This window comes from Gymnodraco acuticeps, unplaced genomic scaffold (assembly GCF_902827175.1).
Source record: "Gymnodraco acuticeps unplaced genomic scaffold, fGymAcu1.1, whole genome shotgun sequence".
NCBI classification, from domain to species: domain Eukaryota; kingdom Metazoa; phylum Chordata; class Actinopteri; order Perciformes; family Bathydraconidae; genus Gymnodraco; species Gymnodraco acuticeps.
The window spans coordinates 1,396,986-1,422,653 of record NW_022991435.1 but is presented as its reverse complement, the minus strand read 5'-3'; the positions used below and the strand labels follow the sequence as shown (position 1 = coordinate 1,422,653).

Below are 25,668 nucleotides of genomic sequence, written 5' to 3'. Positions count from 1 at the left end.
AAAATAAGTAAAATACAACACTGCAAAGACCCAGTGTTTTTTCTCACTTATGTTTCTTAATTTTGAACACCCCAAGGGTTTCTTAAACCTCTCAGAAATAAATAAAACGAAATGACCTCAGTGGAAGGCCATGTTCAGTATACGATAGTGTGCTTCAAATGTAGCAGTAAAAGCACAGATGGAATGATGATATCAACGTCATGGTAGCCATGGTACTATTCTTACATTTTAGTTTTCCCAAGATGTTTTTGGACTGTTTTCCAATTTTTTTGATATGGTAAACCATCATATTTCTCATGTAGTGTAGCTTGCGTGAGAGTTTCTATGTTTTTTACGACACAAATGCTAACAAAAGCAGGAAACAAGAAGAGACACAGGACACTTTTGACAGAGTCACATCATGCTTTTATGACGAAAAGGAGTTAATTTACAAGACGGACAGTATATAAAACAAACATTAAAATAAAAAAAGGACTTATATGTTTGTTTTTTTATAGACAAGTACATTATTGTCTCATCCTTCCCTTTGAGACCAAGCAGCCATGGGACTGAGCAAAACATGGAGGATCCCTGGAGAAAAGAAGCAGCAATTAAATCGTATATTACTATTCCTACACTATTTACAGTTCAACAGTCATTGTCCTCTGTCAGACATGGCAAAGAGGTCTACAGATTTGATGACATGATATGGCTAAAAGATCTAATATGTACAGTTTCTGTTCTTCCCATCCAAGGATCCACTCATCGCAGGGCAAAATCTAAATGTTATGAATCAGTACAGTCACACGCTCTTGCAACAAGAGTCCACATTTGAGTTACAGCTTCTATTATGAGGCCGTCATAGCTTTAATGATTGATCAGTTGACACCGTTCAATGTGACAAGCTGAACAACTTGTAGGCCTACTTATGTTAGCTCTGCATTTAATTGGAGCGCTCAGCACCCATTCCTAGGTTTCAGGAGTCAGTAACGACCGTGTCAACAGGGAACACATATGCATTCGCTTAAAAACTAGGAGTGATTGATGAAAAGTGTTCTGAAATGTTTAACGAGGTCGGTGCCAAGTAAGTTGATAGAGAGAGAAAAGACAGAGTGAGACAGAAGAGAGAAAAGAGAGAAGGAAGAGAAAACGTTTTACCGTGCCAAATTGAGAAAGAGACTATATATTTTATTAGAGGGTTCCGACAAATGCAGAGCTATACGTTCGTGACAGATTCCTCTGAAGAGTGGAAGAGGTAAGACAGCGTTACATCAGCTAAGACCTGGGAGGAAAAGTTGAAAAGTTGAAATCTAGCACCATCTCGTTCTTTAAAGAGGGACATCATCTTAAAAGGTAATGAGGAAACTTAGGAATGGGTGCCAACCAGGTCTGTAAGAGCTGTGAACACCTCTTCCTTCTCCAGAGGGATTCTGGGAGAGTGGCAAGGTTCAAGATAGATCAATGAAAGTATGCCATTAATAATCCTATCCCCAGACAGCATTGATCAGTCCCACCATCCTGCTTGGAATATCAATCGTTTTATCTACAGCTTACACATCCCCTGTGTGGATAGATATGTGTAAAAGTACAATCATCCCGAGTAAACAAATGCTTATTCTGTAAGACGCACACTTCTTTAATGTGTCTCTGAATGCAGGTGCAAGTTATCATTAGCTCCTTTGCTTTGTTGTACCAGATTAAAAACACTAATGGTCCCACCTGCTCTTGCAGTAAGTCGGTTTCAACCAGTCCCATGGCCAGCAACATGGCACCCATAGCTCTCCGTACAGGTGTAGGGGAGAGTTTGGCAAGAGCAATCACTGTATACAAAAGGCATGCATAGATTAAACCTGCTAAGACCACAAGAAAGAACGCTTTTTTTTTTCTCTAGACAGGAATCGACCATTTTTCTGATTGGTCATATACAGAGCAAAATTGGTGATGTCTTATCTTTGTTTGTTACTGATCTCTGTGAAGGGGGTGAGACTGGCGGGGTCTGAAAGTACTCTTCTAATCTACAGATTGAGTGCCAGCTAACCAGGTCAGAACAATTGCTTCTGATTTCAGGTGGAGGCCTCTCCTCATAACTCTCAGCATACATCGCCCGCAAAGGGGGTCACACTATGGCTATAATAAAAAAAATCAGTGAAGTACTGACTTTTGAATCTAACAGTCAATTTGCTCTCGTTAGTTTTTCACTGCATGAGACGCATAGCTGTTTTTTTGTTTTCCCCACCACATACAATGACGCTGGTACATCAGCAGGATAATGGTCCCATTAGGTGCTCTTACTCACATTGACCACGTGGGGTCAGTATTGCCACATAGAAAATGGGGGAGGGGGCAGTTGCAATTGTTTGGTCAAGGTTATGATGAAGCAGTTGTGCTGTTCAAGGTGCTTTTAGACAATCCTTCAGTAATGCTCTACCACACGTCTAATTAAACCTGAATCTGTTTACGATGACTGCTCTGTAAAACCATATTTTTTGTCCAATTAAAGGAAAGTACCATTTTAATATTTCTATCTCACAAATTTGTAAAAAAGAAGAAGATGCAATTACACCATGAATTGAGCCTCCAGGCTTTAAGTGGCACACTGCTCTGAGAGGTCTGTTATGGAAATGGGACTAATAAGCCAAGTAATGACCCAATCAGCCGAGCTCACTTCTTCGTCATCCCATTACTGCTCCTCTCAGCTCCGATAATTCAACTCAAGTCTAATCCAATCAAAACAGCAGCTGTAAGATCTGGAGGAGGAGATGGATTTATTTAGAGCTAATATGGAGTAAGAAGTAACAGGAGAATCAAAGGAATGGAATGCAGTCTCCTCGGATAATAGTGATAGCAAAGCTAAGACTGCTCTTTCAGTTGAGAAATATAGGAATTTCTTCATTAGATTGTCAAAAATGGAATATTGGAAATATTGCATTGGAAACTGTTACATAAATAAAAAACTGAATAACTAATCTGGTAATGACGGCATGACTTTTGACGTTAGGTTATTTTAGTCTGCGTCTTTGACAAGTTCCCCTGTGAAAGGTATCCTAAAAGTGAGGTTGCTGCTGCTTTACATGGGGGTGTCTAGACTAAAGTACACCAGGGGTGTACAAGGGTGAGGCGGGGGAGGAAACGGGGGATTGCTCAGCCCACTTTCTCAAGTATCACGGCAGAGGAGATGAATCAAGCTCAAGCTTCACTACAAACACTGAGAGTCTGTCAACCAGAGAGAGGCGATGACTTGGCTGCAAAGCCGTGTGTACTGGCACTTTGGCGAAGGGTCCATCAATTAAAATGTTAAATGTGTTTCTGAAGCCTGTGGTACTAGATCTAATTGAAGCTAGTTTTCAAGGATTTGTGGGGCTTGAATAGTTACAAGCACTTACTGTATTTTCAACCCTGACCAACATGAACTATTTTCAGTGAATGAACTGTGTCCTTGACAAAAAGTGAACCACAGTTGGCAGAAAGTGAGTGTAGGCAGAGAGTCACTGTATTAAAACAACACATACCCCCTTTCAACACTTTTGTAAGTGTGGCGAGATATCAGAGAAAATACATACAGTACAGTCCGTTTGGTTCATATCCGGACAAAGGTCCCAGAACGGGAAAGTTCCAGAAGTGTTTTTTCAGGAATGAGTAGGGCGTGAAATGAGAACCAATGGTTATTTTTCTTATTTTTCGGGAACCTGGGTCACCCCTTTCATCTTTTGCCTCCACTGATCCAATCAATGCTGCTCCGTGCTTGATGATATCATGAGGAGCAACTAATCATAACACGACAACACTGAGTCACCGACCACATGTACGTGTCTACTACCACACACCCATAATCCAGCCTAATACTGTGAACAGGGACAACGAGGGGTGGACATGTTAAGAAGACAGGGAACAGGAAGAGGGGAGGAGCACAGTAAAGGGGAAGATAATAAAACGAAACTCACCCTCATCTACGCTTACAGTTGTGATTGATGATTGCACAATAACATCATCAACGGTCACTACAGACATTCTCACTGTCATCCAAACCCTATGTTCTACTAAGAAATACCGGGACATGGAAACAAAAAAGGGTTGGCTGGGGGAGAGGAAAGGTCCATGATGAAACGTCCTGTTCTCAACACTCAAATGGGCTGCGACTGTAAAATAAAAAATAAAAGAGGCTGAGACAATTTGTTTCTTCAATTCTCGTTCGAAATCATTAATCTTTAACAGCTGCTGAGTTATTCATCCTGAAACAGAAACTGTGGTTTCATCACCCCTCACAAGGGACAAAAATTGAGTTTCAGAATTTATTTTGCAAAAGTTTGAAGAGTTTATGGTTCTCTCTACCTGGGGCAAACTACACATTTGTCTAAATAGGTTCTACATTTGCTGTAGGTATAGTTTGGATTAGTTATTCCAGTAACTATAACAAAAGGACTCCTAAAACTGAAGGAATTTGTTCCACACACGTCAATCACACAGCTTTTCATAAATCAGTCCCTACATTTGTGTGCAGTGTCCTTCATAAACTCTTATTCACTAGCAGCTAGTTTCAAAAGAGTGATTTGGGAAACAAGGTTGCCATTTCATGTGAGTAAGGTGTAAATGGACTTTTTGAAAATATTGTTAAGTAAATAGTGTCCAATGAATAGTGTATACAGAGTGTAGGCTACAGTTTACACCACCAGTAAAATGGCTTAAAAATGACATCATAAAAAAGAAAATAATTTTTGGTCCAAACTATATCAAGTTCAACTGCTGGTCCTTTGTAAATGCATGTTAAGTTCAACATACACAGACATTAGTTAATTTACATTAGGTGAGTAACATTTACGAAGTTTTAAATGATGCGTAATATCTTGTAATGCTCGCGTTATGTCTCAGCTTTGAGTATTTCAGTCACCTCTTTTACTCTTCACTGTGAGTAAGTCATATATAAGCGAGCTAGCATTAGTGTTCTGTCTGTAGTAATACATACCTTTAACTATAGGTTAGGTTATAAAGAGGCTAAGTTAAAAAGAAAACCAGAAGATGTAAAACTTAGTATTTTAACCATTTCAATTATTCCCTAGATAATCAGAAAAATAGACCATCTTGATTTTTCTTCTTTCTTTTTTTGTCGACCATCTGGTGACTCGCCAATTTACCCTGTGACTCTTGGTTAGTGTACGACGCTTTAGATCCTGTCTCATTTCTTGATGTCTGCTTCCCAATATGCACTCTGAGATGCAAACAGACACAAGCACTGTCCAGTGTGTGGAGACTTCATTAGGTGTTGAGAACAGAACAGTCCCACATGGAGGACGGGGAACATTAAAACGGTAAACAGCCAAAAGGTCACGGAGAACAACAACTGAGTAAAATAAAAATGGAGGACAAAAAGAACACTTCAAATTAAGTTTTTTGTTGTTTTTTGTTTTTAAAACCACAGTACTACTCTCCACTATACGACGCACATGGCGTGGGTAGGGTTAACACGACTTCATTTACATTTTATAATCCTCGGTCTCCAGCCAGGGACCCCTCCCAAAGGAGGACCCAGTGGGGGTGTGTGGGGGTGTTAGGGGTGAGTAGGGGGGATGCACTGGGCTAGGGGGGCAGAGACATTCGCACACTGACCGTCTCAGAGGCAAACAGAGAGCAGACGCGTCACACTTTGCTGTGGCACTTCATCAATCTGTATGTTTATGCATGTGTAAGTAAATGCACATGATTGTGTGATTGTTCTTCCTATCAATCCAAGGAACCTTGATGAGGTTTCAGCACTCCTGTGTGTGGTGTGGTGTGATGTGTGTGTGTGTGTTATGGGCTTGCAGGGTGCAACTTTTTGCAAGCCCAGCGACAGCAGATGGTCTTGTGATCATCACACCAACTTGTAAAATGGTAGTAGCAATAATTATTATCATTTAACAGAATCATGCACAAGCTACCGTATAGAAAAACCACCTAAACATACTATGGCTTTGTTTCTTCACTCAAACATTTACATTAATGTTGGCTTTATGGCTCTACTTACAGTATTGCTGGAATGTAATATTTAAAAAGAGCATGTGTGTCACTCTGTAGGATAGTTATTTCACTTTTCCTGAGAAAAGGTGCTATGAAAGTGTATGTTTTCGATGTGAAGACCACAACAGTGTTCCTGTGTGTCCTCCGTTTGCCTCTGAGTTTGACCTAACGCTCCGGGCTGCTCCCCCCGGGCAGCGCTGGGAAGGTCAGGCGTCCACCAACGCAGCAGAGGGCGGGACAAAGGGCGGAGGCCGGCAGGTTGACCCTCTCCTGTTGATGAAAGAGCATGATCGGGGCTTGTGATGTACCCAGCTAGCCTCCTGCGGTCATCAGCCCCAGTCCCCATTGCTCTCTACCGTGTTGGTTGCTGTGGTTACAGTGGCTGCCCGCGTCCGATGGTTTTGACTTCCTAACCAAACCCTCCGGGCCGCGGGCAGCCACGGCAACCCTCGGTCAGAGCGCTCGTCCCAAACTCACACAGCTTATGTTGTTGCAAAATCTCACAAAGAAGAGAAGGCCAAGTGTTTTTGTAATTTATATGAATGGTCCAAATCTAGAGCTTGTTAAGAATAAAGGAATCTGTCTTTATAGAAAAACATATTCAATTTAAAACAATTTGTTTTATTCTGTGAATTTACAACTTAACTTCTAATTGCATTTGAACATGCGTGATTCTTATCCAGGCACACTTTAGAAGAGCATAAATACAGGTTCTATAAATGGATGGTAGCCAGGTCTCTGATCATCACATTTATTTTAAAATCCCTGACTGCACAAAATACAGTAAAGGGACATTTTAATTAAAGAGGAATTATTTTTCATTATCTCATAATTGTAAGAGAGAGAGAGAGAGAGAGAGAGAGAGAGAGAGGGCTACCGGTGTCCCACAGCTCAGTTTACATGCCAATTCACAAAACTAGCTTTAAAACAAATTTTACAGTATTATTCAGACATGATTTTCACAATAAGCTGAATAAAACCACTGACAGTGAGATCAGGGTCATTTTATTTTCATTCACAAACCAAATTGAGTAATAGCTTCAGTTTTGAAGTGGGCGCTTAATTTGTAATAGAGCCATAGACAGAAACGTATTGTGCTTTCAACCTTCTTTGCGAGTCAGTAGCTGTGTGTGTTTGCGTGTGTCAAACACGTTTTTGGGACGTGCTCATGCCTCCCCCAAGGGACCCCTGGCTGCGTTGTTTCATATCATTTTCATGTTGAACTTCCTGGTCCCTCCTGAGGAGCTACCAGTGACAGGTTCAGATTTCCGGAAGGAGTACTCCACTGTGAAGTTGTTCTTGCGTTGGCCGCGTCCCCGGCTCCACACGAACAACAGCAGGAAACAGAAGAGCACTACCCCCAGGAAGGTGATGCAGCCCATGGCCGTGGAGACCAAGATGGTCGTCAGGTCCAACGTGAACTTGAGGAAAACACGCGTGCTGTTCAGATTTGTGTCGTTGAAGAACTCGCCGCCGTACAGTGAGCGGTTGAGAAAGAAGGCTGAGGCAGAATCTAGCGGGTGGCCGCGCACTGTGAGTGTGGCAAAGTAGGTGTCATTGCCTCCGGCGTTACTGGCGATGCAGATGTATGTACCGCTGTCAGTGAGCTGGGCGTAGCGGATCTCTAAGGTGCCACTCGGGAGGACAGTAATGCGCCCTGAATTCTTAGCTGTGATCCGCCGGCGCTGTGGGGAAATCCAGATAATAGCAGGTGCAGGTTCTCCTTCAGCTCGACACAGAAAGCTCACAGGTTGGCCTTCACGAGCAACGACCTGGGGGAGTGGGAGGAAAGGAATGTACAGACCAATGAAAATACAGAAGAATAGATGGACAATAAATCTGTCGGTAAAACATGTTGTGCTTGTAGAATAAATTACAGTTACCCTAGTTATCAATACATCGGCATTTATACATTTTTGCTAGTGTATCATCTTCTTTACCTGCTGCATCTTACGGTTGCGAATCTTAGGTTTCTGGCATGTAAAGTGATCGAAGAGTGCAGAATCGGTGAAGGTGTTCAGGCTGACCCCTTGCACCTCCACCGGCCCCGCACACACCGGCACTCTGCCGTCAAAGTTGAGGGTCTTGCGTCTTTGCAGGATCCACAACAGACGGCAGTCACACATCAGGGGGTTCCCGTCCACTCTGAGGGTCTCCAGACTGTTCACAGAGTGGAAGGAGCCCTCTTCCAAAGTCTGCAGGTCGTTGGAGGAGAAGTTGAGGACCCGGATCTGTCGAAGACCTCCGAAGGCATGGAGCTCCACTGTCACCAACCCTGTGCTTACCATGATGAGGTCCTTCAGCCTCAGCAGGTCCTTGAAGGCCCAGGGCTCCAGTGTGGTGATGGGATTGTAGGACAGGTTGAGGTGGGTGAGGTGCACCTGGTTCTTGAAGGAAGCGGAGGGGACAGAGGTGATGTTGGTATTGGTGATGGAGAGCCAGCGGAGGTCCAGGCCCTGGAAACTAAAAGGGGAGATGTACTCCAGGTACTGCCAGTGATCGATGTCCAGGCCCCGCAGGTTGGAGAGCTTGCGGAAGTTCTGGTCCTCCAGGGCAATGATGCTGAGGTGACGGAGGCGAAGCGTCACCAGGCTGCGCAGGTACGACAGCGTCTGGCCAGATATGGATGTCAGGTTGCAGCGCTCTATTATGAGATCTTCCAGACCCAGCAGCCCTGAGAATGCCTAGGAATCAGGAAAATAAAAGGTTAAATAACATAACATTTGTATTTATTTTACATATATGCATGATGACTAGCAGTGGGTGTTTGATTATGATGTTAAACAAAAACACACTGATGCTGTCGTAAGTACTGGGAAAAGTGCTCAACATATATTTTAAGTGTATACAAAATAATATATTTCTGAAGTTTAAGCTTAATTTATTTCATGATAAACATTATCTTCATTTGTTAAAGGAATAGTTCAACATCCAAATATCCCGTTCTTCATTAGTAACACAGTCATGATACAGACAAGCTGCTGGAGAGCTTACCTTGTGGGAGATATAAACCAGGTCGTTGTCTCCCACCTCCAAATGTTTCAGACTCCTCAGATCTTGGAAGGTGTAGTCCAATAAAATCACCATCTTGTTCTCGCTCAGGTCCAAGCTGGTCAGATTGCCCAGTTTGGCGAAAGCCCCCATGGGAACTAGCTTCAGCTGGTTCCCCCTCAACTTCAGCACTTTAAGACTCGGGAGGCTGGCGAAGGCATTGGGCTCTAATGTGGCGATGAGGTTCTCGCTGAGGTCCACTTCCTCGAGCCGTGGGTACGGTGCCAGGTCGCCTGCTTGCACCCAGCGGAGCCGGTTCTTGCTGAGGTCCAGGAGTTGTGTCTCTGTGGGGATGCCTTCTGGGATGTTGGTGAGCCGCCGGCGCTGACACGACACCGACCTCAGCTGAGCCGAACACTCGCACCGTGGCGGACAGGCCTGGCTACTTCCTGGAAGTGTCAAGGTTATTATGGCAACCAGAGAAGAAACCAGGACCCATCCCCACACCCTCGGCCATGGCACTAAGGCACGCACACCAGGGCCAGGGGAGCCAATCATGGCCCTGGTCCTCCGACTCCTCGCCTGTCACAGGCAGGGTCAGTGCACCATACACCTAAAAGAGAGTGGAGAAATAGAAAAAAAATATACGGAGATTGATTAGAGACATCATACTAGAGAAAGGGGATGTGAAGAAGATTATCTCTCTGGCTCATAAACATCCACATGGCTGTAAATGATCTGTTCCTGTTGTTTAAGTAATATTATACCAAAAGAGAATTGAGGAATACCATGACAGGGCACTAAAATACAGCTGATGACACCCCATTACAGGAGCTCATTCATTTATAGTTTCCAGTTAGGAAACTGCCACCCTGGGAGCTGTTTCTACAGCAAGGGAACTTCAGCTGAATTCATGCATGTTGCATCTCCTCGGCTCTCTTTGCAGCTCTGAGACCGTCTGCTTCATTTTGACAAACACAATGAATTTATTATCACCACGCATAAATACAGACTGAGCTACTCAGCAATCACATTCTGCCTGGAAGCCACACACGCTACTGCTATAAATCGTGAGGCAAAATGGGCGTTTGAATCACTGTGTGCTTAAGTCATATTATATGTTTGATTTGCTATGTGTTGATGTATGTATGCGTAGGACTTGGCATTTTGGTGGGTATGAATTAAAAATCGTTTTGGTCCTCCTTGCGCCGAGATGAGATGAATCACTCATGCTCGAACATTGCTTCAGGCAACCTGTCATCTCTCCCACACACAGTTTTCAACTTAGAGACAGTCAAAGAGCACCTGGCATTAGATCTGAAACACAGCTCAGTGTCCATCTAGTTAGCAGTAAGTGGTACTACTTTAATACTTTTATACTCTAAACTTGAGCAGAGTCTTTTGCTCTCATGCTATAAATGCTCACCAAAACCCCCAGAATTTGGACTCTTCACAGTTGTTTGTTTTCAGATGAAGTGGAAAAAGAGTGAATATGTCATCAGCACCACCAGGGAGAATAATGTGTAAATGCACTCTGATGGTGGAGGAAAACAGAGACAAAAAGATGTATTATATATGGGCTGGTTTGTGTTTAATAGGCAGTGATCAGAGGGCGAGTCTCAGCTAAAAAAAAACAGCCAAAAGTCACCATTCTCTCCCTTCGCTACGGGCTTTGCCTCGAGTCTCTTTCTAGTAAGATGGATTTGGGAAAACAGCCTCTTGAACGGCTAATCATATCTGACTGTTTCAATGCTTTGGCATCAATAGGATCAAACAGGATGAAATGGAATTTAAAGCTCAATTTAAATGATGGCAGACATAAAATCTTCGCACAACACTCATATTTTCATACATGGTCACACACACAAACTGCAGCAAAACCCCCGGAGATTGTGTCTCATCTACTAAGCCTCGGGTGGATAAGTCCCAAATGTTTTTAAAAACCCTCTGTTTACAGATCTCATATCTGAAAAATCTGGTTAAAACCTGGCACAATTTGTATATTCGCCAAGAGTGACAAACCCAGGCAGAGAGAGGCTGCTGACCCACTTCTCAGCAGCAACTTAGCCTTGCACTATCAACCAGCAGCAACTTACCATGACCACAACAACAGAGCGGCTAACCACAGCTTCTCAGAGGAGAAAAGCCCAGGAGAGAAGCTAAAAACAAACACAGCAAGTGGACAGATGTTCCCAAATAACTAGCTATTTATATGACCAAATCAAACAAATGAGTTCCCCTGCAAGAGAATGCCTGTAACTGACATGATATTTGCTATTCTTGCACCTTTTACTTCTTTACTCCCCAAAGGATGAATCCTCTGTCTTTGGTAAGCCCCTGATTCTGCATCATATCTCAATGTCTATTGTTTAGTTTGGCACAAAATATTATGCACATTCATGATACAAAGATGATGAATCATACTGGCTTTGGAGACAACCTGGCCATTTCTCTAGTGCAACCATGAGGAATTATATATACTGTATATCATTTTATTAAGACATTAGGGAGTTAAATATCTCTTTACAGACATCCAAGGGCCTCCTGAGGATCTACATTAAGCCCCTGACCTTTCATCCAGCACTATCTTTAGGTCAATATTCTTCAGGAGTATTTTCTAAATTCCAAGGGTCAGAATTGTTTCCCACATAGGACCAACCAGGTTTATTAACGGCTGCAAAAGTATAATTGCCGTTAATTATTTGAACCATCTGCCCTCTCTTTTATTGGACAGTCAAGAGGGATGCCATTAATGTCAAGCTCATAACTCATACTGTATAATTTAATATATTTCCGAACATTTCTTGTGTGAACATCATCCACATCTTACATATATATATATAATCTCTACTCAGTTTACCGTCATACTAAATGTGAAAAATACATTATGTGATTACAAACAGTGGCTGTGTCTTATATTCTGAGTGTATGTCGTTTCTGTGTGTGTGTCAGTGCACATGTGCCCAGCTCTTAGGCAGTGTGATTGATGCAGCCTGTCTCAACGCCCCCCCCGAGAGTCATCCTACGGATCAGTGGCAGAGTCGCAGCATGAATCAGTGAGCTGACATTGTGGAGACACACAAGGTCCACACTGCTGGACTCAAGGGCGGGCAGGAATCTTTGAAACACACACACACTTCATCAAACACACGGACCCTGAGGAGTCTGGTGTGCAGCAGACAAATAAATAAATACACTTTCTCTCACTCACATGGCATGGTGGTTGTTATATTGTTGCAGCAGGTGGTTTTATCTGCAGCCTGTCTCTTTATACGGTTTCAGAAGAGTTCAGAGTTGTCTTACATCTTGTTCCTGCATCTGGACATTCAACACACATGAAATCACACCATAGTCCCCAAATCTACTCCACAAAATGTAAATTAACATTTGCCAGATGTTAAGTCTCCACAAGTGGCAAATCCAATAAGTATCCAGACAGATTTTTCTGCAACCGGACAGCTGTCCAGGGAGAAAGGCAAAGAAAAAAGGCCCTAAAAATAACAAATTTTAGGGACCTGACCTAGTGAACAGATGTTGGGGAAAAACATCCCCGTGCAATCACACATGCATTATCACATTCACAGGCACAACACTGAAGACCATAGCCAGATGTTTCACACATAGGTGCTTTTCACACACAGGATAGCATAATTCAAACACTAAGTTGCCAGTAGAATTTCATTATCACTGGCCCCACCATTGTAACCACTGGCCCAATAGCATTCGTCCAAAGTATCGACTAATAATGAAGAAAATGAACACATTTGTTGCAATAGTAATTTAAGCACAAACTACATTACTACTTGTACTACAACATTTGAATAATCAGTTCTTCCTCATTTTCCTCAATTGTTCATATTTGGTTTATTAACATTACATTGCATTTAGCTGCATTTATTAAAATTATTATATTGTGGTCATTGTTGAAAGAAAAAAAGGAGGGTGACATTTCTGCTATGAGTATTTTTATTTTTATAATACACTTTCTGCCTTCCTGTCATTATCAGGAGTTAGAAATGTAATGGCTATGTAATAGAGTAGAACCTTCATTATCCTAAACTGCTGGGACATTTCCCTGTAGCGAATATACCTTTATATTTTCTACTCTTCACTTACTTATCAGCATAGGTCGGCAATGATGTACAGAGCTGACAAAAGATCTTGTTTATATCATCATATTGAAGCCAACTCCATCGATCAAGCCGGTGTGGCTGAAACTTTCTCTCCCTCTTCTTCTCATACATTGTTACTCTCCTTTAACTCCTCTGGTGACTTTCTTTTATTTGAGCCAGGCGCTTGGCCGGTTATCGCTGGTATTAAAAACATTTTCGTGAATGGTTAGGTGGCGCGAAAGTCTGTAGTGAAGGAGCGCGCTCCCGCGAAATAATTTAACAAAATTGCTTGTCAAAATACCAATACCACAGGACAATGTAATTATATGTCTTACTATTTTTTTTGAATGGCCCGAACGGGCAAGTGGAAAGTACGTTATGCTGGCCCGGGGTGTCTAAATAGTGCTTCCGGGCCAGCGGGCCATTTATAATGTCTAGAACTTTCTCCAATTAAACAAAGACAAAACTGAGGTAATGGTTTTTGGAGCCAAGGCAGAACGTACAAAACTTAGCGCTGAGCTTCAGCCTGCAATGTTCAAAACAACAGATAAAGCCAGAAATCTAGGTGTTGTCATGGACTCTGACCTGAGTTTCAACAGTCACATTAAAACAGTTACTAAATCAGCCTACTATCACCTAAAGAACATATCTAGGATTAAAAGACTAATGTCACAGCAGGATTTGGAACAACTTGTCCATGCTTTTATCTTCAGTAGACTCGACTACTGTAATGGTGTCTTCACAGGTCTCACTAAAATATCTATTAGAAAGCTGCAGCTAATTCAGAACGCTGCTGCTCGAGTCCTCACTAACACTAAGAAAGTGGATCACATCACTCCAGTTCTGAAGTCTTTACACTGGCTTCCTGTGTGTCAAAGAATAGATTTAAAAAATACTGCTGCTGGTTTATAAAGCACTGAATGGTTTAGGCCCAAAATACATTTCTGACCTCCTGCTAAATTATGAACCATCCAGATCTCTCAGGTCTTCAGGGACTGGTCAGCTTTCTGTCCCCAGAGTCAGAACTAAACATGGTAAAACAGCGTTCAGTTATTATGCTCCAAATATCTGGAACAAACTCCCAGAAACCTGCAGGTCCGCTGCAACTCTTACTACTTTTAAATCCAGGCTGAAGACTTTTCTTTTTGTCGCTGCTTTTAATTGAAACTGAGCCGTTGTGTTCATCAGTAAAGTGGAACTTCTGTGTGAACTATTCATATCTTAAACTGCACTGTAACTTTTTATTCATGTACTTTTTATTCATGTATTTTTTCTTTTAATGTTTCTTTTATTATCTTTTACTGTTTTGAAATGCCTTTGTCTGAATGTCTTTCATTTTTGTAAAGCACCTTGAATTGCCTTGTGTTGAAAGGTGCTATATAAATAAACTTGCCTTGCCTAGCCCTGAGATGCTTCCGCTTCGGGCTTGGCCTGCTTCCACCGGTCGTGTGCTGCTGTGCGGAGGAGGATTTTACCACCGCTGGGGCCTGCTTTCCACCTGTCCTGGTTCTGCTGTTGCAGAGGCCTGCTTTCATCCCGGGGATACCACGGAGGGACCGGAGCACTTCCACGCTGCTGTTTTCGCCTGTCCTTTGCTGCTGTGCTGATTTTGCTCCAGGAACATCGCGGATACTGTGTGCTGGTCTGGGAAAATGGCCCATATCGGGATTCTGCTGTGCCTGTTAACTGTTTTGGACTATGAGAAGATCTCTATTCATTCTGAGAAGACTACTGGATTCAGGTCTGTTCTGCCACCTGCAGTGGGCATCCCCTGCAAAGGTTCGGATGTGTTGCTCAAACAATTACCGGTTGCCTTGTCACAGACAATCTGCTCGACAAAATATGTTTGTCTTTTTTATTTTCCTGCGATGATGGTTCTTCAGGACTGCTTCTTAAGCTCTAATCACACTCTCGCAGACTTTTCCGGTGTTTCTAAATTAGATGACAATGTATTTGTGTCAGTTTAAGAGGAAAAGATGCCTGTTTTTGTTGTTGTTATTACTGTCAGGAAATGTACAACCTAACCCTGGTCCGCCCAGTAGTAGTAGTCAGATCGCTACTCCTGCTGATTTTAAAGCTAGGTCTGGGTTGGGTTTCATCCACTTGAATGTGCGCAGTCTGTTAGGTAAACTAGATTTTGTCCGTATCTGGGCAAAATCGACTGACACTGACGTCATTGTTTTATCAGAAACATGGCTAAACAAATCTATTTTGGCCTCTGACATTGCCTTAAATGGTTTTAATGTGTATCGTACCGACCGGCCTAATAAAGGTGGTGGCGTTGCCATTTATGTTAAGAATAAGTTCAGTGTAACCACATTAGTTTCCAAATCGATCAGTAAGCAATTTGAATTTTTAGCCATAAATATAGAAGTGGCAAAGGGTCAACAGGTCATGGTAGTGAGTTGTTACAGACCCCCCTCAGCTGTCAAAGACTCCTTGTCTTCACTAGCAAATCTTTTATCACAACTAGACTACAAGGAAATAGTGCTACTTGGAGATTTTAACTGGGATTGGTTAACTGCAGTGTCAGAGGATTTTAAAATTCTTTGTATCTCTTTGAATGTTACTCAGATTGTTGACAGTCCTACTCGCCCAAATATTAAGTCCCCTAATAAATCCTCCCTAATTGATCTCATTTTAACTAATGTTCCCCATAAATATTCATCTGTGGGAGTATTTGCAAATGATCTGAGCGATCACTGTGTTGTAGCCACAATTAGGGACACTAAGGTCCAAAAGGTTAAACCTCGCATTATCATTAAGAGAGACAAAAAACATTTTGTGGAGCAGGGTTTTGTGCATGATCTGTTTGATTTTGATTGGGGTAAAATCGATCTGTGTGCTGATGTGGAAACCGCATGGTCTTATTTTTATCTTGGTTTTATGGAGATCATTGATAGACATGCACCCCTGCGTGAATTTAGAGTAAAGGGACGAAACAATCCTTGGTTTTCTGCTGAGCTGTCTAGTCTCCTTCATGAGAGAAACAAGGCCTGGGCAAAGGCTAGGCAATCAGGCTCAGAGGTAGAGTGGCTGCGTTTTAGGCAGCTAAGGAATAGCTTCACTTCAAATGTCAAAAGTGCAAAGTCGAAGTACTACTTGTCAGTTACCACAGAAAACCTAAATAATCCTAGGATATTTTGGAAAGCAATAAAATCGATATCCACCGGTGAGATCCGTAATGAGCTACCTCCGTGCCTTACCACAGCATCTGGCACTATATCGGACAGGGCCACTATGTTAAATTGCTTTAATGAGCATTTTGTGTCCTGCGGTTCTATGTTTGATTCTGTGACTAACTCTGCTTCTGTGAACACCCCAATCCGTGACTCTGAACAATGTGGTCTGGAAAACCCTTTCAGTTTTACTCCTTTTACTGTCAATGTTGTTCATGAAGCCTTATCTAAGCTAGATCCTAAGAAACCGGCTGGCCCGGACAACGTAGAACCTTTCTTTTTAAAGATAGCTGCAGATTTTATTGCTCTTCCTCTTACTACTCTTTTTAACCTCTCCCTCAGCACAAATGCAATTCCAAAAGTATGGAAGTCAGCTTATGTCTTGCCTTTACTAAAAGGAGGGGAGGCAACTATTTTAAATAACTATAGGCCAATCTCTAAATTGTCAGTTCTGGCGAAGGTGCTCGAACGCCTAGTGAGTGAACAGGTAAAGGAGTTTTTATGTAAAAATGATATCCCGTCTAAACATCAGTCAGGCTTCAGAAAACAACATAGCACCATCACTGCCACAATGAAAGTGGTGAATGACATTACGAGTATTTTAGACAATAAGCAGAGTTGTGCAGCTCTATTTATTGACCTTTCCAAAGCGTTTGATACCGTCGATCATCGCATTTTGAAGCAGAGGCTGGTCAGTATTGGCATGTCCAGCCAATGCAGTGGTTTGTGAACTACCTCTCTGAAAGGTCCCAATGTGTTCACTTTGATGGGCTGTCTTCTGAGTGGTTAAACATTGCTAATGGTGTTCCTCAAGGTTCTGTTTTAGGTCCACTTTTATTCTCCATATATATCAACAGTTTAGGTGAAAATGTGGATGAAGCTACTTTACATTTTATGCTGATGATACCGTGATGTATTGTGCAGGTCCCTCCATTAAGGAGGCTGGTGTTAAATTACAGGCTGTTTTTAACATTATTCAGACTCAGCTTGCTGAACTTAAGCTTATTTTAAATGTTGATAAAACCAAGGTAATGCTATTTTCAAAAGCTAAAAAGACACCAGAGCCTGTTTTGGATATTGTTACTATGCAAGGACAAGTACTTGAAGTGGTTACCAGTTATAAATACCTAGGTATCTGGCTTGATGATTGTCTTACTTTTAAACGTCATGTCAATAACCTGCTTAAAAAGCTGAGGGTTGAACTAGGTTTCTTTTTCAGAAACAAGTCCTGTTTCTCATTTGAAGCCAGGAAAAGGCTAGTCACTGTGACCTTTTTACCTGTGCTGGACTATGGTGATCTGATCTATATCAATGCACCTGCCCATTGCCTGGAAAAGTTAGATGCCGCCTATCACAGTGCCCTGAGATTTGTTACTAACTATAAAGCACTTACTCATCACTGTACCCTGTATGCCAAGGCAGGTCTGCCTTCACTAACTGTACGGAGGCTCAGTCATTGGTACATGTTCATTTACAAAGCCATGTTGGGTAAACTACCTTTTTATATCTGCTCTCTGATCTCTCGACGAATTGAAAGTACATATTGCCTGAGATCTCATGATGTTGTTTTATTAAATGTGCCAAGTGCTAGGACTGTCTTAGGGAAGAAAGCTTTTAGTTGTGCAGCTCCACTAAATTGGAACAGTCTGCAAACATGTTTAAAACTGAGCACTTTGGTTCCCCTGCATCATTTTAAAACTCAGCTGGGTGACATGCTGTTTGATACTCATGGTACCTGTCACTGTAAATAGAGTTTGTAAACTGTACCCTGTACATTATGTTGTATGTCATCCTTATTGTTGTTCTGTTGTTTTTATGTTACATGTGTAACTAATGTCCTGCAGGTCACCCTTGAAAAAGAGATCTTTTGATCTCAAGGGGCTTCACCTGGTTAAATAAAGGCTACATACAAACAAACAAATGACTTGTAAGGCTTCTATCTGTATACCATCTGGCTGGGGTCCAACCCTCTGATCTGAAGCAAGCTCTTCATTGTTCATGATAAAACATTATGGTGCTCATATTGTAACGTTTCACACAAACTGAAACATGTGCCATTTTAAAAACACATCACAGCCACTCTGCTTGAATCTGAACTGAAAACATTTTTTTTTTATTTATGCATTGTTCAGCGAAAGGAAATGGGCTCTGTAGTTGCTCCAACCTGCTCACTAATGAGGCAAAGTCCCATGATGGATAACAGGATGTGTATCAACTGCCATGCTGTAACTAGTGATTGCAGATGAATGTTAAAATATGTAAAACATTCTTTACTTTACTTTCAAGCCACATCACAGACAAATGTTCATCTATTTGTGATGGACAATTACGTATTCTCTCTAACTTTGACCTGCCCAAAGCTTGTCCATGCTGTGCGTGTGTTTGTTCATACGAGTCATAGCTACCTGTTACATAAGGCAGTATATGTTTGGAGCGTAGTGATAATGTGTGGGTGACTTGTGTTGAGTTGTAAACCAATATGTTCCCCTTTTAGCCCTGGCATTTCACCAATATCTGCTGACTTAGTTGAAATGGAGTTTTATGATTACGCCGTAACCCCTGAACCTCCAGATTACATGACTTAATGAAGAGTTGGAGGGGAAAAAGTGATGTTGGATGGTAGAAATAGTGTTTGCGGGTGCCCTAAGAAGGAAACCAATAGACGTAACACCTGAGCAGACACCATGTGGTTGCAGGCAAGGTTATCCATCTAATAAGCTCGATTCCCGGGCCGCCCTCTGTTGTTTGTTTACTACACTATATGAATCTGCCTGAGTGTGTGTGTGAGTGCGTGTGTATTTCTGTGTCTGTTTTCCCAGTATGTGTAGCCATGTGCTCGGGTTTGAGCCAGAGAAAAGCAGGTCAAAACCCTGCAGGGTGTCAGAATCATCAAAATAGCTACTGCTAATTAAATGTGCCAGTTCTCGAGTAAAACAAAAAGAATCCTTGTTGTGATCCCCTAAATGTGAGGGCTGCCTGGTTTGTTTTCAACATTTTACAACCTAAGATGGCCAGAGAAACTATTTACCCCTTCTCAGATTAATTGCAGACAATTTTTTTTACAGACCTACATGATCCCCTGAGGAAAAATGCTCATGACCTTGGTGTCCCTCTGACCTTTTTTTAGTGCCACCATGAGGTTCACATTTGTAAAACTTAGTGAAATGTATAAACAGCACAAAATGTTTATCTGCCAAAAATGAATATGTCCTTCAGCATCCATTGAACTTCATGTTTAGTGATGAACTAAGATGGTAAACAATTGCATGGTAAACATTATACCTGCTAAACTTCATCTTGTTAATGTGTCACATATGTGAATGTTAGCACTTAGATAAAAACACCACTATATAGCCTTACAGAGCCGTTAGTATAAAGCTTTTTGAATTGATATTACAGTTTTCAATGCAAATAATGCAGGTTTAAATATTTTTTTAAAGCATGCTTATAGGACAGGGTGTGTGTGTGTGTGTGTGTGTGCGTGTGTGTGTGTGTGTGTGTGTGTGTGTGTGTGTGTGATCAAATACTATTTGATTATATATCTTGATGCATGAATGACTTGGAAAATTACAATATACAGGTCTAAATATTGAATTTATTACGTGTCAAATAATATACATTTTAATTTATGTAAATGCATGTTTGTTCCATAACGGTCAGTAATGCAAGGTTGCCATAGAAATGCAACAGATGGTACACACAGGACTATGGATAAAACCATACATGTTTGTTCTAGTTTTGAAGAGAGCAAACGTCGTTTGAAGTGATTCATTGGATGCTGCAGTGTTCTGTTTTTGTTCTTCCCTTTAATCCCACCATCCCTCTGTGTATATTCATCACAACTGTCAAACACAGGACTCTCTTCAGCTGTCAGATTACACCCAGAAGAAACGCATTAACAAAGAAAGAGAAAGAAAGAGAGAGAGAGATTGTGTGTGTGTGAAGCTTTACTTGTAGGGTTACAGTTTCTTCTATTTTGGTTGTCCAGGGGATTCCACGTAAAGGTTTAAATACCAATGCTGTGAAATCTGAGACACTGAAAACTATCTAGCGCGTGGTTCGTGATGGGAATACTTTCGACCAATTTAAATGTTTCAGTTATTACTGTAATCTGACCCACTAGATGGGCTCAACTGTAACAGAATAAATGGTCAGGCGTTCTGCCGGGTGGATGGTTTAGAAAATTATTCACATAATTTCTCTTTAATGGGAGAAACACGGAGAAAATAATTAAAGCGTGGAAAAATGAATATGAAGATACAATCACTTCAGAGGATTGAAACATGCCTACACAAAAACACACACGCACACTTCATCTGTCATGGATTGGATGCTCTGGGCTGCACAGTACTGTTGCTCATTATGGCAGAGGACAATGCAAAGCCAGTTTTGAGTGGGAGCAAAATCTAGCAAGGAACAAAGTCACACAACATCAAAGAAGTTAAGCAAAAATATTTCTCAATGTGACACAATTTATACAACACCCTATCTGCTCAAGTAAGATATATACCGTGAGAAAAAACAAGTCTAGTTTAAGAAACAAAGAGTGAAAGGGTCATCCGCACCGAGACATTCAAAACCAATGAGGAAGTTGTTATACTGTCTTATAGTTCATTCATTGTAAAGGTTGTTCTCTCCAAAGTATCAACTTTGCATTCTTTAATTTTATAATCCATTGCTGTCAGCTTATTACATTTATTTTATTACATCTCTTAGCACAAAAAACTTCATTTTACAGCAAGATAAGCACTTTATTTATGTGTACATGTACATAGCAATCTAACTCAGGAAAGGCTACTAATGCACGGTTCATATTTACATACATTTACATTAAAGTCATGACCCTTTAATAAGTAAACTGGGATGGATAGGTAGATGGATAATTTGATAGATTTCAAAGGTCCTGTCCCCCAATGATACAAATCTGTAAATAGATCCTAATTGCACTAAATCTTACTGGTTCTTCGGTACATGGTCTTCTCTTGTAAATTTGTAACACGGTCGGGGGACCTGGTAAGTAGGTATCTGGATTGGATGAGAAGTATATGAGTACAGAAAGGCATGCTTTATATGATTTAGTCCATGTGACTAATCACTTTGAGTATGTTTGCTCCTGAAGTGAAACTGATACGCACCAAAGGGATCAGAAATCTGATCTAGTCTGATTTACCATTCAGACTCCCTGCTGTGCCAGCCACCCCTCACTCAGGTCTAGGTGTTGGTAAAGTTCAAAATGAAACATGTGACACACACACACACACACACACACACACACACACACACACAGGAAATCAACCTTTTGGGCTCATCTCCCTTATATTCAACTGTCTACCTTTAGCCCACACAGACGGCTTCTGTCTGAATGCAATAAACATTTATAGTGTGTGTTGTGGTAAATACATTTTTTTCACCAGTGACATTTAGCTCTGGAATAAAGGTGATGATGATTCAGAGATGAAGCGGACACGACTATGGCACGTGATTCCAACACAGGTGCCGCTGTGCTGCATGAACGTGTTTGTTTAAAAATCAAATGAAAGAACACGGCAGTTATGGAAAGTTATTTCTGTCTCAGAGAGAAAGATCAGCAACACGCGGTTTCTAAGACCCGTTTCATAGTGGAGACGTAATCACCTCTGTTTTCCAGAACTGTGCTGCATGCATCGTGTGTACGGTTTATACATAAGTGTAGTTGGTCAATTTGTTTTGTCCCAGTCATGGTATTAGTCTTTATTTTTGGAGATATAAGAAAAAAAAGGTCTTACAAGTTTTTTTTATCTTTGTACAGAAAACATTGAAGACACCCTGGTGGACATTTTTTACTTTTAGCAAGAGGAAAGTAAATAGTTGTGGGAGTGTGTGAGGTTTTTGCAGAAGTTATTTGAGGACTGGGAGAGACTCTTTCCCCTTAATGAACAAGCAGCACATAGACTTTTATTGTTTGTCTTGTGGGGTTTTATCTAAGCTTGTTTTAGCTTTTGTTTGTGTTGTTGTTCCTCTGTGGCTGTCAGGCGTTGTTGTTGATGCACTGTGCATCCTCTGCTAATGTTCCGTTTCAGTGCAGTTTTTGGCTGACTTTTAAGTTGGATGGGTCTGGAGTTTGGCTTCCTCAGCAAGTGCTCCTTCTCACTAACTAACTCTCTGCATTGGTGGCTTGTCACTTTTCTGTGCTTCTCAAGAAAAATGCAGACATGCTAACATCAGCTCAGAGAAATCACAGACCTGTGAAGTATTTTGGGACCACCTGGTTGGAGGGGAAACAGTACAGTAGGATGAGTCAGAAAGCATCTCTGGTTTTGTGAAACATCATCCCCTGTACGAGGAGACAGTCAGCTGCAGAGGGGTGATGCTTCCCTAAAGGATGGTGTGTGTGTGTGTGTGTGTGTGTGTGTGTGTGTGTGTGTGTGTGTGTGTGTGTGTGTGTGTGTGTGTGTGTGGTAAGCCTCTTGTGGCAGACTCATGTTCTCAGGAGTGAATGAGAGGATTGGGACTGACATTGTGGATATGTAACCTAGCATCCTCAGCTCAGCAGCCCGTCTACTCAGTGTACACCAACCCGTTCTCAGATGATTGGTTAGGACCCCTTGGCGTCACTTTTTCAACAGACTGGGAAGCCCTGCCTGTCAAACCACGACTCTTCACTACGGTCGCAGTTTTAAACCCATGTTTAACGTTGTAAGTTCAATGAACTACTAAGTTGGGTCAAAGAAAACATCCTGTTTTAGGTTAGAATACGTTTGTTATGTAAGTTATGTTGCGTATGTAGGTTAAGCAGTAAAAAAAAAACGAAGTATTTGAATATTTGTTTCAGACTGGACACAAACTGCGATCTTGTGGGTGAAAGTCATGCTTTTGTTTGACCCATCCATCCAACCCATACTCCTACATGCCGTTTGTCGCACTTTATACTAACTCACTTCCACAAGCAGTTGCTCTGAGCATCTAATATTGCTGTGAACAGGTAGATATACTTTAGAGTTGGTTGAGAGCCAGAGTTGAGAGTTCAGGCGATTGTTCTATAAATGATTGTTTAAGTATCCTGTCCAATGAAACTGCAGCAGTCAAGGCAAGGCTTGTTCCTGTTTTGGCTATATCAGCTTAAGGTCAAAGTAGACATCATGTCAGTGTCATTTAGTTCACACTTGCTTCCCCAGTGACTCAGAGTTCTTACTGGAAGAAGAAGCTGCTACGGTATGATTGCATGGCACAGAGCGCCATCGTCATCATCGCCCCTCATTGCAAAAAAAAAAAAAAAACTATAGCACACTGCAGCCCACTGAACTCAGATTGATGAAAAATGCTGTGGTTTATTGTCCTTGATGTAGATGATGTAAACAAGCGACCAATACTTTGTGAATGTTGACTGTGTGTTTGTATTCTGTTGATTCTTTTTTGTTCTTTCTGTTCTAGTTTTTTATTCATATTTTATCTTGATGTTCCCACCCCAAGTATTGTACGCTTCGTCAATGAGGGCATCCTGCTCTGTGAGCGACTACCAAAGGCTTCTATTTTTCCTGCCTAATTATAAAGTGATAAAACATTTTCTTTGTGTTCGTCGAGGGTCTAAGTTTGGGCGTTGTTGTTTTCTTTCTGTTTTTACTGACTTCATTATAATGCAGGCATTCTGAAAACTTTTGGAGAAAACAGGGGACAAACTAACTTGATTTCAATGTGCAGACTAAAAAAGGTTATTTCATTTAACCTGCTCAAGTTGATATTGCTTGTTGATTAATATGACTAAACAGAAAATTCCAGACTTGAATGAAAACCTTTATGAGCTTTTAAGAAATCAACCTCAGTTGTCTTTCCTCATAGTGTTCAAATGTTCCTTCTTTTTCCCATTCAGTGCGACTGTGTTAAGAAGCTGCTATTCACAGTTCACTTGGGCTTATAATGGAGTGACTAAGCACAGATTTAATATTGGACTTATAGCTACTTAGCAACGACGAGCATAAACTGTCAGCTTTTCTCTGAAAAGTGAAATCTTGTCAAGTTTGCACCCTGGTTTGTTTGCGACATTAAAATGTAAAAGCTGTCTCTAATAACCTGCTGACTGCTAGATGACAAATCATAAGAAAAAGAGATACCAGGGTTGGGGAAATCTACGCTCTGCTGACTGAATATAAAAGGCTCAGTCAACATGGATGACCTATTTACAGTCAGACACACTGCCACACAAAGACACACCACTGCTGAAGCTACTCAAATTGTGCACACACGCGTTTAAGCCTGTGTTCACATGGCTTTCTTAAAAGTGTATTCAGGAAATGCATTTAGTGTGCCAATTGTTTATCCTGGGATGTAATTAACCAGCAAGTCAGAGATTATTACAGTATTAACAAGAGGGCAAGTTAGAGATAAAGATAAGAATAGCAGGGAGATGAAATCATTTAATTAAACCTGACCCTTTTCTAGGGGAAAAACATTCACACATGCAGACAGCAATCATTTTGAGTGACACACAGTCTGACAAGTGACTGGAGAGCCTAGAATTAGTCTTCCCTTTGGGGATCTGTGGCCTTAATACTGATGTGGATTGAAATGACTCATTAATTATCTCAAACAAGATTCCAAAAAGCTTGGTCATCTCCTTGGGCTTTATTTGATGTTATTTTCTCAAGTTTATTCAATACTCACAGAATATTTATTCGTCTTATTTGTCCATGGCAGTGCAGAATTGTGTGGGTCATGCTGATGAACGAGGTCTCATATTGTTGCCAAAGAAGAATATCCTCTCCATTAAAAGCCAGCCATCACAGTTCTGATTACGGGGCTCCAGACAAAACACGAAGGGAGTTCATTTCTAGTGTCATTTCCTTTCTAAAGGCTAATGACTTTCCAGATAACAAATATGGTGGGGTTATCCCAAGGGCTGGTCATTGAGAAGTTAAATCACGTCTTCATTTCAGCGCCAACAGAGGATCCGCAGATTGTAATGATAGCAGGCGATTGCTGCTAAGTAAACACATTTCCCTGGAGACATCTCACCTGAAATGTAACAGCTCAGTGTGTGTGTGTGCGTATATAAGTTGGAAGTATGTTTTTATATCCCTTTGGTTTGGAGAAGAAGATAAATTGATTACATTCTCTGAACTGTTAGGTAGGTGAAAGCCAAACAGTGAATTTAAAACAAAGACAGTTGACGCCCCTAAATATACCACCGCGTATAAGAAGACCACAAGAAGAAGTGTGATGAAAAGAAATTGAATGGAGGAGATTGAAATGGATAAGCGCAGAGCTGCATAATATTCCCACAGTGTGAGCAACTGATATGAGATGGAGGAGATGGACATTGAGAAAAGGAAGTGGAGGAGTGAAAGAGGAGTGAAAGAGGAGTGAACACAGCGGAGGGAGGGGATAAGAGGGACACTGTCACTAATCATGGAGGAAGGTCAAAGCTATTCCACAGTTGAGAG

At 41.4% G+C, this 25,668-nt stretch overlaps 1 protein-coding gene across 2 annotated transcripts in view; it reads right to left on the bottom strand.

Moving 5' to 3' along the window:
• Nucleotides 1–382: 382 nt before the first annotated feature.
• LOC117532669 (leucine-rich repeat and immunoglobulin-like domain-containing nogo receptor-interacting protein 3) overlaps nucleotides 383–25,668 on the bottom strand; it is a 51,327-nt gene continuing 26,041 nt past the window's right edge. For both annotated transcript variants that reach the window (XM_034196075.1, XM_034196074.1), the window contains exons 2-4: nucleotides 8,965–9,574; nucleotides 7,911–8,654; nucleotides 383–7,742 (exon numbers count right to left, since the gene is read on the bottom strand). In XM_034196075.1, the coding sequence (XP_034051966.1) occupies nucleotides 7,173–7,742; nucleotides 7,911–8,654; nucleotides 8,965–9,519 (1,869 nt within the window). In that variant the 5' untranslated portion in view covers nucleotides 9,520–9,574 and the 3' untranslated portion in view covers nucleotides 383–7,172. The remainder of the gene's footprint in view (nucleotides 7,743–7,910; nucleotides 8,655–8,964; nucleotides 9,575–25,668) is intronic.